Source organism: Pseudophryne corroboree, unplaced genomic scaffold (assembly GCF_028390025.1).
Source record: "Pseudophryne corroboree isolate aPseCor3 unplaced genomic scaffold, aPseCor3.hap2 scaffold_612, whole genome shotgun sequence".
Lineage (NCBI taxonomy): Eukaryota > Metazoa > Chordata > Amphibia > Anura > Myobatrachidae > Pseudophryne > Pseudophryne corroboree.
In genome coordinates, this window is record NW_026970208.1 from 138,986 (window position 1) to 152,500 (window position 13,515).

Below are 13,515 nucleotides of genomic sequence, written 5' to 3' on the forward strand. Positions count from 1 at the left end.
GCATACGTCACACATATAGGCTGCGTGACTACTGCATACGTCACACATATAGGCTTCGTGACTCCTACATATGTCACACACATAGGCTGCGTGGCCCCTGCATACATCACACATAAAGGTTGCGTGGCCCCTGCATACATCACACATATAGGTTGCGTGACCTCTGCATACGTCACATATATAGGCTGCGTGGCCCCTGCATAAGTCACACACATAGGCTGCGTGGCCCCTGCATAAATCACACATATAGGCTGCGTGACCACTGCAAACGTCACACGTTTAGGCTGCGTGACTCCTGCTTTCGTCACACATATAGGCTGCGTGACTCCTGCATTCATCGCACATATAGGCTGCGTGACCCCTACATACGTCACACATATAGGCTGCGCAACCACTGCATACGTCACACATATAGGCTGCGTGACCCCTACATACGTCACACATATAGGCTGCATGACCAATGCATACGTCACACATATAGGCTGCGTGACCACTGCATACGTCATACACATAGACTGCGTGACCCCTGCATACGTCACACATATAGGCTGCGTGACCGCTGCATATGTCACATGTATAGTCTGTGTGACCCCTGCATATGTCACACATATAGGCTGCGTGACCCCTGCATACATCACACATATAGGCTACGTGATCCCTGCATATGTCACACATATAGGCTGCGTTATCACTGTATATGCCACACATATAGGCTGCTTGACCCCTGCATACGTCACACATATAGGCTGAGTGACCACTGCATATGTCACACGTATAGGCTGCATAACCCCTGCATACGTCACACATATAATCTGCGTGACCCCTACATACATCACACATATACGCTGCTTGACCCCTGCATACGTCACACATATAGGCTGCGTGACTACTGCATACGTCACACATATAGGCTTCGTGACCCCTACATATGTCACACACATAGGCTGCGTGGCCCCTGCATACATCACACATATAGGTTGCGTGGCCCCTGCATACGTCACACATATAGGTTGCGTGACCCCTGCATACGTCACATATATAGGCTGCGTGGCCCCTGCATAAGTCACACACATAGGCTGCGTGGCCCCTGCATACATCACACATATAGACTGCGTGACCACTGCATACGTCACACGTTTAGGCTGCTTGACTCCTGCATACGTCACACATATAGGCTGCGTGACTCCTGCATTCGTCACACATATAGGCTGCGTGACCCCTACATATGTCACACATATAGGCTGCTCGACCACTGCATACGTCACACAAATAGGCTGCGTGACTCCTGCATATGTCACACATATAGGCTGCTTGACCCCTGCATACGTCACACATACAGATGGGTCCATGTTTATCTTGACCATTAATAGGATTAACTGAGACTGGGCAGTCGGACTTAATCCCCTGCTGTAATGACATAATCCTCTGCTGTATTGTTCTCTGTATTGTATTGCAGCTGAGAACAATAGATGAAGGGTTTATGTTAATAAACCATGTTGTGCCTAGGCGCAGCAAACTAGTAGATAACCGTAGACCCATCTGTATAGGCTGCGTGACCACTGTATACGTCACACATATAGGCTGCTTTACCACTGCATACATCACACATATCGTCTGCGTGACCACTGCATAAGTCACACAAATAGGCAGCGTGACCACTGCATACATCACACATATAAATACATATAAATACATCACCACTGCATACATCACACATATAGGCTACGTGATCCCTGCATATGTCGCACATATAGGCTGCGTTATCACTGTATATGTCACACATATAGGCTGCTTGACCCCTGCATACGTCACACATATAGGCTGAGTGACCACTGCATATGTCACACGTATAGGCTGCATAACCCCTGCATACGTCACACATATAATCTGCGTGACCCCTACATACATCACACATATACGCTGCTTGACCCCTGCATACGTCACACATATAGGCTGCGTGACTACTGCATACGTCACACATATAGGCTTCGTGACCCCTACATATGTCACACACATAGGCTGCGTGGCCCCTGCATACATCACACATATAGGTTGCGTGGCCCCTGCATACGTCACACATATATGTTGCGTGACCTCTGCATACGTCACATATATAGGCTGCGTGGCCCCTGCATAAGTCACACACATAGGCTGCGTGGCCCCTGCATACATCACACATATAGGCTGCGTGACCACTGCATACGTCACACGTTTAGGCTGCGTGACCCCTACATACGTCACACATATAGGCTGCGCGACCACTGCATACGTCACACATATAGGCTGCGTGACCAATGCATACGTTACACATATAGGCTGTGTGACCACTGCATACATCACACATATAAACTGCGTGACCACTGCATATGTCACACATATAGGCTGCATGACCTCTGCATACGTCACACATACAGATGGGTCCATGTTTATCTTGACCGTTAATAGGATTAACTGAGACTGGGCAGTCGGACTTAATCCCCTGCTGTAATGACATAATCCCCTGCTGTATTTTACTCTGCATTGTATTGCATCTGAGAACAATAGATGAAGGGTTTATGTTAATAAACCATGTTGTGCCTAGGTGCAGCAAACTAGCCAAGATAACCGTGGACTCATCTGTATAGGCTGCGTGACCACTGTATACGTCACACATATAGGCTGCTTTACCACTGCATACATCACACATATCGTCTGCGTGACCACTGCATAAGTCACACATATAGGCAGCGTGACCACTGCATACATCACACATATAAATACGTCACACATATAGGTTGCGTGACCAATGCATACGTCACACATATAGGCTGGGTGACTACTGCATACGTCACACATATAGGCTGCGTGACCACTGCATACGTCACACACATAGACTGCGTGACCCCTGCATACGTCACACATATAGGCTGCATAACCCCTGCATACGTCACACATATAATCTGCGTGACCCCTACATACATCACACATATACGCTGCTTGACCCCTGCATACGTCACACATATAGGCTGCGTGACCACTGCATACGTCACACATATAGGCTGCGTGACCCCTACATATGTCACACACATAGGCTGCGTGGCCCCTGCATACATCACACATATAGGTTGCGTGGCCCCTGCATACGTCACACATATATGTTGCGTGACCTCTGCATACGTCACATATATAGGCTGCGTGGCCCCTGCATAAGTCACACACATAGGCTGCGTGGCCCCTGCATACATCACACATATAGGCTGCGTGACTCCTGCTTTCGTCACACACATAGACTGCGTGACCACTGCATATGTCACATGTATAGTCTGTGTGACCCCTGCATATGTCACACATATAGGCTTCGTGACCCCTGCATACATCACACATATAGGCTACGTGATCCCTGCATATGTCACACATATAGGCAGCGTTATCACTGTATATGTCACACATATAGGCTGCGTGACTCCTGCATACGTCACACATATAGGCTGCGTGACCACTGCATACGTCACACATATAGGCTGCGTGACCACTGCATACGTCACACATATAGGCTGCGTGACCACTGCATACGTCACACACATAGACTGCGTGACCCCTACATACGTCACACATATAGGCTACGAGACCCCTGCATACATCACACATATAGGCTACGTGATCCCTGCATATGTCACACATATAGGCTGCGTTATCACTGTAAATGTCACACATATAGGCTGCTTGACCCCTGCATATGTCACACATATAGGCTGAGTGACCACTGCATATGTCACACGTATAGGCTGCATAACCCCTGCATACGTCACACATTTAATCTGCGTGACCCCTACATACATCACACATATACGCTGCTTGACCCCTGCATACGTCACACATATAGGCTGCGTGACTACTGCATACGTCACACATATAGGCTTCGTGACTCCTACATATGTCACACACATAGGCTGCGTGGCCCCTGCATACATCACACATAAAGGTTGCGTGGCCCCTGCATACATCACACGTATAGGTTGCGTGACCTCTGCATACGTCACATATATAGGCTGCGTGGCCCCTGCATAAGTCACACACATAGGCTGCGTGGCCCCTGCATACATCACACATATAGGCTGCGTGACCACTGCAAACGTCACACGTTTAGGCTGCGTGACTCCTGCTTTCGTCACACATATAGGCTGCGTGACTCCTGCATTCATCGCACATATAGGCTGCGTGACCCCTACAGACGTCACACATATAGGCTGCGCAACCACTGCATACGTCACACATATAGGCTGCGTGACCCCTACATACGTCACACATACAGGCTGCATGACCAATGCATACGTCATACATATAGGCTGCGTGACCACTGCATACATCACACATATAGGCTGCGTGACCACTGCATACGTCATACACATAGACTGCGTGACCCCTGCATACGTCACACATATAGGCTGCGTGACCGCTGCATATGTCACATGTATAGTCTGTGTGACCCCTGCATATGTCACACATATAGGCTGCGTGACCCCTGCATACGTCACATATATAGGCTGCGTGGCCCCTGCATAAGTCACACACATAGGCTGCGTGGCCCCTGCATACATCACACATATAGGCTGCGTGACCACTGCATACGTCACACGTTTAGGCTGCGTGACCCCTACATACATCACACATATAGGCTGCGCGACCACTGCATACGTCACACATATAGGCTGCGTGACCAATGCATACGTTACACATATAGGCTGTGTGACCACTGCATACATCACACATATAAACTGCGTGACCACTGCATACGTCACACAAATAGGCTGCGTGACTCCTGCATATGTCACACATATAGGCTGCATGACCTCTGCATACGTCACACATACAGATGGGTCCATGTTTATCTTGACCGTTAATAGGATCAACTGAGACTGGGCAGTCGGACTTAATCCCCTGCTGTAATGACATAATCCCCTGCTGTATTTTACTCTGCATTGTATTGCATCTGAGAACAATAGATGAAGGGTTTATGTTAATAAACCATGTTGTGCCTAGGTGCAGCAAACTAGCCAAGATAACCGTGGACTCATCTGTATAGGCTGCGTGACCACTGTATACGTCACACATATAGGCTGCTTTACTACTGCATACATCACACATATCGTCTGCGTGACCACTGCATAAGTCACACATATAGGCAGCGTGACCACTGCATACATCACACATATAAATACGTCACACATATAGGTTGCGTGACCAATGCATACGTCAGACATATAGGCTGGGTAACTACTGCATACGTCACATATATAGGCTGCGAGACCACTGCATACGTCACACATATAGTCTGCGTGACCACTGTATATGTCACACATATAGGCTGCGTGGCCACTGCATATGTCACACATATAGGCCGCGTGACCACTGCATTAGTCACACATACAGGCTGCTTTATCACTGCATACGTCACACATATAGTCTGTGTGACCCCTGCATACATTACACATATAGGCTTCGTGACCCCTACATATGTCACACATATAGGTTGCGTTGCCCCTGCATATGTTACACATATAGGTTGCATGGCCCCTGCATACGTCACACATATAGGTTGCGTGACCTCTGCATATGTCACACATATAGGCTGAGTGGCCCCTGCATACGTCACACACATAGGCTGCGTGGCCCCTGCATACATCACACATATAGGCTACGTGACCCCTGCATACGTCACACACATAGGCTGCGTGGCCCCTGCATACATCACACATATAGGCTGCATGACCACTGCATACGTCACACATATAGGCTGCGTGACTCCTGCATACATCACACATATAGGCTGCGTGACCCCTACATACGTCACACATATAGGCTGCGTGACCACTGCATACGTCACACATATAGGCTGCGTGACCCTACATAAGTCACACATATAGGCTGCATGACCATTGCATACGTCACACATATAGGCTGCGTGACCACTGCATACGTCACACATAGGCTGCGTGACCACTGCATACGTCACACACATAGACTGCGTGACCCCTGCATATGTCACACATATAGGCTGAGTGACCGCTGCATACGTCACATGTATAGTCTGTGTGACCCCTGCATATGTCACACATATAGGCTGCGTGACCCCTGCATACATCACACATATAGGCTACGTGATCCCTGCATATGTCACACATATAGGCTGCGTTATCACTGTATATGTCACACATATAGGCTGCTTTATCACTGTATATGTCACACATATAGGCTGCTTTATCACTGCATACGTCACACATATAGGCTGAGTGACCGCTGCATACGTCACATGTATAGTCTGTGTGACCCCTGCATATGTCACACATATAGGCTGCGTGACCCCTGCATACATCACACATATAGGCTATGTGATCCTTGCATATGTCACACATATAGGCTGCGTTATCACTGTATAGTCTGCCCCTGGGCCTAACCATCAAGATGAACAGGGAACTGTGGGGGAAGAGCACCAGGACCAGGATCAGCAGGGACATCCCCATTGCTTCTGAGTATGCCCCCCACATTCTCCTACCCACCCATACTATGATCTTACCAAAATAATGTTATCCAAATTTTACTTCTGCCACTAGTTACCTGCTATTGTGTGTTTTGTTTTTATTTTCCTTCAATAGCTCGCTTCCACCCCACCATGTGTTTTTCCTGTAATGTTTACCTCCACTGATTGCACACCTTTCCATTGTGCCCTACATGCAGGGTACATCATACTACTACATAAGCATCAGTTTTCCCATATATGAACTTGGCCCTTGTATGGCTCACCTCCCACAGTGTAACCTACAAAGTGCGCCCAACATGGCTGCCCCATATGGTACACTTGTGGATGGGATGAAAAATACATGGACCTTGTGGTTTTGTTGGAACCCTACTCTAAACTGTAGGACTCTGAAATCACCCCCATTTTGTGTCATCTCTTCTAGGGGTGGACTATTCCACCCTGGGTAATCCTACGCTGAGCGCCCAAGATTGCTGCCGCACTTGGTACCTGTGAGGGTGGAATACACAACCCTTGGAAGTTATTACCCAAAATGCCTACACCAATCCTGCATTATGCTTTCTGTGTGCTTAAGCTTTTCTTTTATGTCTTTGTGGCTTATCTATTGTTGTATTACTTAAATCCTCTGTATCATGTGTATTGGCCCTCATTCCGAGTTGATCGGTCGCAAGGCGAATTTAGCAGAGTTACACACGCTAAGCCGCCGCCTACTGGGAGTGAATCTTAGCTTCTTAAAATTGCGACCGATGTATTCGCAATATTGCGATTACTAACTACTTAGCAGTTTCAGAGTAGCTTCAGACTTACTCTGCCTGTGCGATCAGTTCAGTGCTTGTCGTTCCTGGTTGACGTCACAAACACACCCAGCGTTCGCCCAGGCACTCCCACCGTTTCTCCGGCCACTCCTGCGTTTTTTCCGGAAACGGTAGCGTTTTCAGCCACACGCCCCTGAAACGCCGTGTTTCCGCCCAGTAACACCCATTTCCTGTCAATCACATTACGATCGCCGGAGCGATGAAAAAGCCGTGAGTAAAATTACTTTCTACATAGCAAAGTTACTTGGCGCAGTCGCAGTGCGAACATTGCGCATGCGTACTAAGCGGATTTTCATTGCGATGCGATGAAAAATACCGAGCGAACAACTCGGAATGAGGGCCATTGTTTTTGATGTCTGTAAAGCGCCTTGAGTCCTGTTGGAGAAAGAGCGCTATATAAATAAAATTATTATTATTATTATTATTATTATTATATGTCACACATATAGGTTGTGTGACCCCTGCATACATCACACATATAGGCTGCGTGACCACTGCATACGTCACACATATAGGCTGCGTGACCCTACATAAGTCACACATATAGGCTGCATGACCACTGCATACATCACACATATAGGCTGCGTGACCACTACATACGTCACACATATAGGCTGCGTGACCACTGCATACGTCACACACATAGACTGCGTGACCCCTGCATACGTCACACATATAGGCTGCGTGACCACTGCATACGTCACATGTATAGTCTGTGTGACCCCTGCATATGTCACACATATAGGCTGCGTGACCCCTGTATACATCACACATATAGGCTACGTGATCCCTGCATATGTCACACATATAGGCTGCGTTATCACTGTATATGTCACACATATAGGCTGCGTGACTCCTGCATACGTCACACATATAGGCTGCGTGACCCCTACATACGTCACACATATAGGCTGCATGACCACTGCATACGTTATACATATAGGCTGCGTGACCCTACATAAGTCACACATATAGGCTGCATGACCACTGCATACGTCACACATATAGGCTGCGTGACCATTGCATACGTCACACATATAGGCTGCGTGACCACTGCATACGTCACACACATAGACTGCGTGACCCCTGCATACGTCACACATATAGGCTGCGTGACCACTGCATACGTCACATGTAGGGTGGTATTCATGTGACCGCCGGTCAGCTGACCGACAGTCACATGACCTCCTCCACGAGCCCGACGGCTCACTTTCCCGATTGTCGGCATGCCGACCAACAGGGAGTATTTCCACTCGTGGGTGTCCACGACACCCATAGAGTGGGAATAGAACCCGTGGCGAGACCCATAGAGTGGGAATAGAAACCGCAGGTCGCCACCGAGCCCGCAAGGGGCTTGCTGCACTCACCCCTCCCCGCCGGGATCCCGGCGTCGGTATGCTGCCGGGATCCCGGCGTCGGTAAGCTAACCGGCGGTCAGGAGACTGCCGGTCAGCCATACTACACCCCACATGTATAGTCTGTGTGACCACTGCATAAGTCACACATATAGGCAGCGTGACCCCTGCATACATCACACATATAAATACGTCACACATATAGGTTGCATGACCAATGCATACGTCACACATATAGGCTGGGTAACTACTGCATACGTCACATATATAGGCTGCGAGACCACTGCATACGTCACAGATATAGTCTGCGTGACCACTGTATATGTCACACATATAGGCTGCGTGGCCACTGCATACATCACACATATAGGCTGCGTGACCCCTGCATACGTAACACATATAGGCCGCGTGAGTGTGACCCCTGCATATGTCACACATATAGGCTGCGTGACCCCTGCATACATCACACATATAGGCTACGTGATCTCTGCATATGTCACACATATAGGCTGCGTTATCACTGTATATGTCACACATATAGGTTGTGTGACCCCTGCATACATCACACATATAGGCTGCGTGACCACTGCATATGTCACACGTATAGGCTGCATAACCCCTGCATACGTCACACATATAATCTGCGTGACCCCTACATACATCACACATATACGCTGCTTGACCCCTGCACACGTCACACATATAGGCTGCGTGACCACTGCATACGTCACACATATAGGCTGCGTGACCCTACATAAGTCACACATATAGGCTGCATGACCACTGCATACATCACACATATAGGCTGCGTGACCACTGCATACGTCACACATATAGGCTGCGTGACCACTGCATACGTCACACACATAGACTTCGTGACTCCTGCATACGTCACACATATAGGCTGCGTGACCACTGCATACGTCACATGTATAGTCTGTGTGACCCCTGCATATGTCACACATATAGGCTGCGTGACCCCTGCATACATCACACATATAGGCTACGTGGTCCCTGCATATGTCACACATATAGGCTGCGTGACCACTGCATACGTCACACATATAGGCTGCGTGACTCCTGCATTCGTCACACATATAGGCTGCGCGATCACTGCATACGTCACACATATAGGCTGCGTGACCCCTACATACGTCACACATATAGGCTGCATGACCAATGCATACGTCACACATATAGGCTGCGTGATCACTGCATACGTCACATGTATAGGCTCCGTGGCCCCTGCATACGTTACACATATAGGCTGCGTTATCACTGCATACGTCACACAGGGTGTAGTATGTCTGACCGGCGGTCTCCTCAGCATACCGACGCCGGGATCCCGGCAGGGAGGGGCGAGTGCAGCGAGCCCCTTGCGGGCTCGCTGCGCTTGCCATGCTGCGAGCTCGGTGGCGACCTGAGATCGCCACGGGTTCTATTCCAACTCTATGGGTGTCGTGGAAATAGTACCTGTTGGCTGGCATGCCGAGTATCGGGATAGTGAGGGGGTGGGATGTCAGTGAAGGTCATGTGACCATCGGTCTCCCGACCGCCGGTCACATGAATACCACCCGTCACACATATAGCCTGCGTGACCACTGCATACCTCACACATATAGGCTGCGTGACCCCTGCATACCTCACACATATAGGCTGCGTGACCCCTGCATACCTCACACATATAGGCTGCGTGACCTCTGCATACCTCACACATATAAGCTGCGTAACCCCTGCATACCTCACACATATAGGCTGCATGACCCCTGCATACGTCACATATAGGCTGCGTGACCCATGCATACGTCACACATATCGGCTGTCTGACCACTGTATACATCACACATATAGGCTGCCTGACCACTGCATACCTCACACATATAGGCTGCGTGACCTCTGCATACCTCACACATATAAGCTGCGTAACCCCTGCATACCTCACACATATAGGCTGCATGACCCCTGCATACGTCACACATATAGGCTGCGTGACCTCTGCATACCTCACACATATAAGCTGCGTGACCTCTGCATACGTCACACATATAGGCTGCCTGACCACTGCATACATCACACATATAGGTCACATATAATCTTACACTAGAGAAGTAGAACTGTCTGGTCGTCATGTAAAATACACATATTTACCCGTTTCCTGCCATAAGCCAGAATAGCTCCAGTTAAATCCTGCAGAGTACTGAGCTGAAGCTGGAACCTCTTCCTTTTGGTGCCATGGATTTTGTGGACCCGCCTGATCGGTGACACGTGCCATGCCGGTAATGCCAAATCCTCCGAGTACAGTACCAGAGCTCCTTTTCTGGTGATAAATGTCTTTGGAGTGGGAAACTCCCAGTAGTGATAGGAAGCGCATTTCCCACTGAGAAATCTCCTGATGTGGAACTCTTGGCGTGACTTCCAGTTGAAGTAATCCTAGAATGATAAACACACAGATATCAGAAGCTCAGCGTCACCCACCTGCTATGGCACAGAATCTAGCTGGCACCATCACCCACCTGCTATGGCACAGAATCTGGCAGGCACCATCACCCACCTGCTATGGCACAGAATCTATCTGGTACCGTCACCCACCTGCTATGGCACAGAATCTGGCTGGCACCGTCACCCACCTGCTATGGCACAGAATCTAGCTGGCATTGTCACCCACCTGCTATGGCACAGAATCTAGCTGGCATCGTCACCCACCTGCTATGGCACAGAATCTAGCTGGCACCGTCACCCACCTGCTATGCCACAGAATCTGGCAGGCACCGTCACCCACCTACTATGGCACAGAATCTGGCTGGCACCGTCACCCACCTGCTATGGCACAGAATCTGGCTGGCACCGTCACCCACCTGCTATGGCAGAGAATCTGGCAGGCACCGTCACCCACCTGCTATGGCACAGAATCTAGCTGGCACCGTCACCCACCTGCTATGGCACAGAATCTAGCTGGCACCATCACCCACCTGCTATGGCACAGAATCTGGCAGGCACCGTCACCCCCCTGCTATGGCACAGAATCTGGCAGGCACCATCACCCACCTGCTATGGCACAGAATCTAGCTGGCACCATCACCCACCTGCTATGGCACAGAATCTGGCAGGCACCATCACCCACCTGCTATGGCAGAGAATCTAGCTGGCACCATCACCCACCTGCTATGGCACAGAATCTAGCTGGCACCATTACCCACCTGCTATGGCACAGAATCTGTCTGGCACCGTCACCCACCTGCTATGGCACAGAATCTGGCTGGCACCATCACCCACCTGCTATGGCACAGAATCTGGCAGGCACCATCACCCACCTGCTATGGCACAGAATCTGGCTGGCACCGTCACCCACCTGCTATGGCACAGAATCTGGCTGGCACCATCACCCACCTGCTATGGCACAGAATCTGGCAGGCACCATCACCCACCTGCTATGGCACAGAATCTGGCTGGCACCGTCACCCCCCTGCTATGGCACAGAATCTAGCTGGCACCATCACCCACCTGCTATGGCACAGAATCTGGCAGGCACCGTCACCCCCCTGCTATGGCACAGAATCTGGCAGGCACCATCACCCACCTGCTATGGCACAGAATCTAGCTGGCACTGTCACCCCCCTGCTATGGCACAGAATCTAGCTGGCACCCTGATTGCTGAGCGGATGTTACAGACATGGAATACCGGAGGACTGCGCCATTACAGCGGATGAACGGCCCTGACCTGGTCTAACACCTGATCTTTCACCACTTTCATGTTACAGATATCAGATGACGCTTTTACTCCACGTTACTGAGCCGCTGTCTGGGGCAGAAATACACAGAAGACATTTAATAATGTATGAAGCAGCCAATATCTATCTGTAAGTAAATCTCTGTGACATGGAGATAACAGAGGGACTGCGCGAGATCCTGCCCGTTCATGGCAATGGCGCTGTTTTACATGTACCCCATTGGGTAGTAGTAGCGGTAGTAGCGGTGTTCATTATGCCGTATGGTGAATACAAGTAAGCGCAATAGAAATACATGTATGTGCTATACTCAACTTACTCCAAGAACATCATATCCTCTGCATACTGCCCTCTTTATCTCCATCCAAGCCTTAGTAAATAACAGACCCCAAAGAGGGGTACGTGTGCGCTGCCACCAGGGATTACACTAGAATGAACCATGAGAACCCTTTATGTCCTTCCAAAATAACACCGCGAGACAGTCCAGAGCATGAGACAGCCCAGAGCATGAGACAGTCACATGCATGAGACAGCCCAGAGCATGAGACAGCCCAGAGCATGAGACAGTCACATGCACGAGACAGCCCAGAGCATGAGACAGGCCAGAGCATGAGACAGCCCAGAGCATGAGTGAGACAGCCCAGAGCATGAGACAGCCCAGAGCATGAGACAGTCACATGCATGAGACAGCCCAGAGCATGAGACAGCCCAGAGCATGAGACAGCCCAGAGCATGAGACAGTCACATGCATGAGACAGCCCAGAGCATGAGACAGCCCAGAGCATGAGACAGCCCAGAGCATGAGTGAGACAGCCCAGAGCATGAGACAGCCCAGAGCATGAGACAGCCCAGAGCATGAGTGAGACAGCCCAGAGCATGAGACAGCCCAGAGCATGAGACAGTCACATGCATGAGACAGCCCAGAGCATGAGACAGCCCAGAGCATGAGTGAGACAGCCCAGAGCATGAGACAGCCCAGAGCATGAGACAGTCACATGCATGAGACAGCCCAGAGCATGAGACAGCCCAGAGCATGAGACAGCCCAGAGCATGAGACAGCCACATGCATGAGACAGCCCAGAGCATGAGACAGCCCAGAGCATGAG

The 13,515-nt window shown here is 49.8% G+C and overlaps 1 protein-coding gene across 1 annotated transcript in view; it reads right to left on the reverse strand.

The window, feature by feature from the left end:
* Positions 1 to 13,515, reverse strand: part of LOC135035813 (uncharacterized protein KIAA2012-like) — a gene marked incomplete at its 3' end in the record, with an annotated part of 134,927 nt that overhangs the window by 120,936 nt on the left and 476 nt on the right. Inside the window, exon 2 of the mRNA XM_063954371.1 lies at positions 10,833 to 11,114. Within this exon, the coding sequence (XP_063810441.1) occupies positions 10,833 to 11,114 (282 nt within the window). The remainder of the gene's footprint in view (positions 1 to 10,832; positions 11,115 to 13,515) is intronic.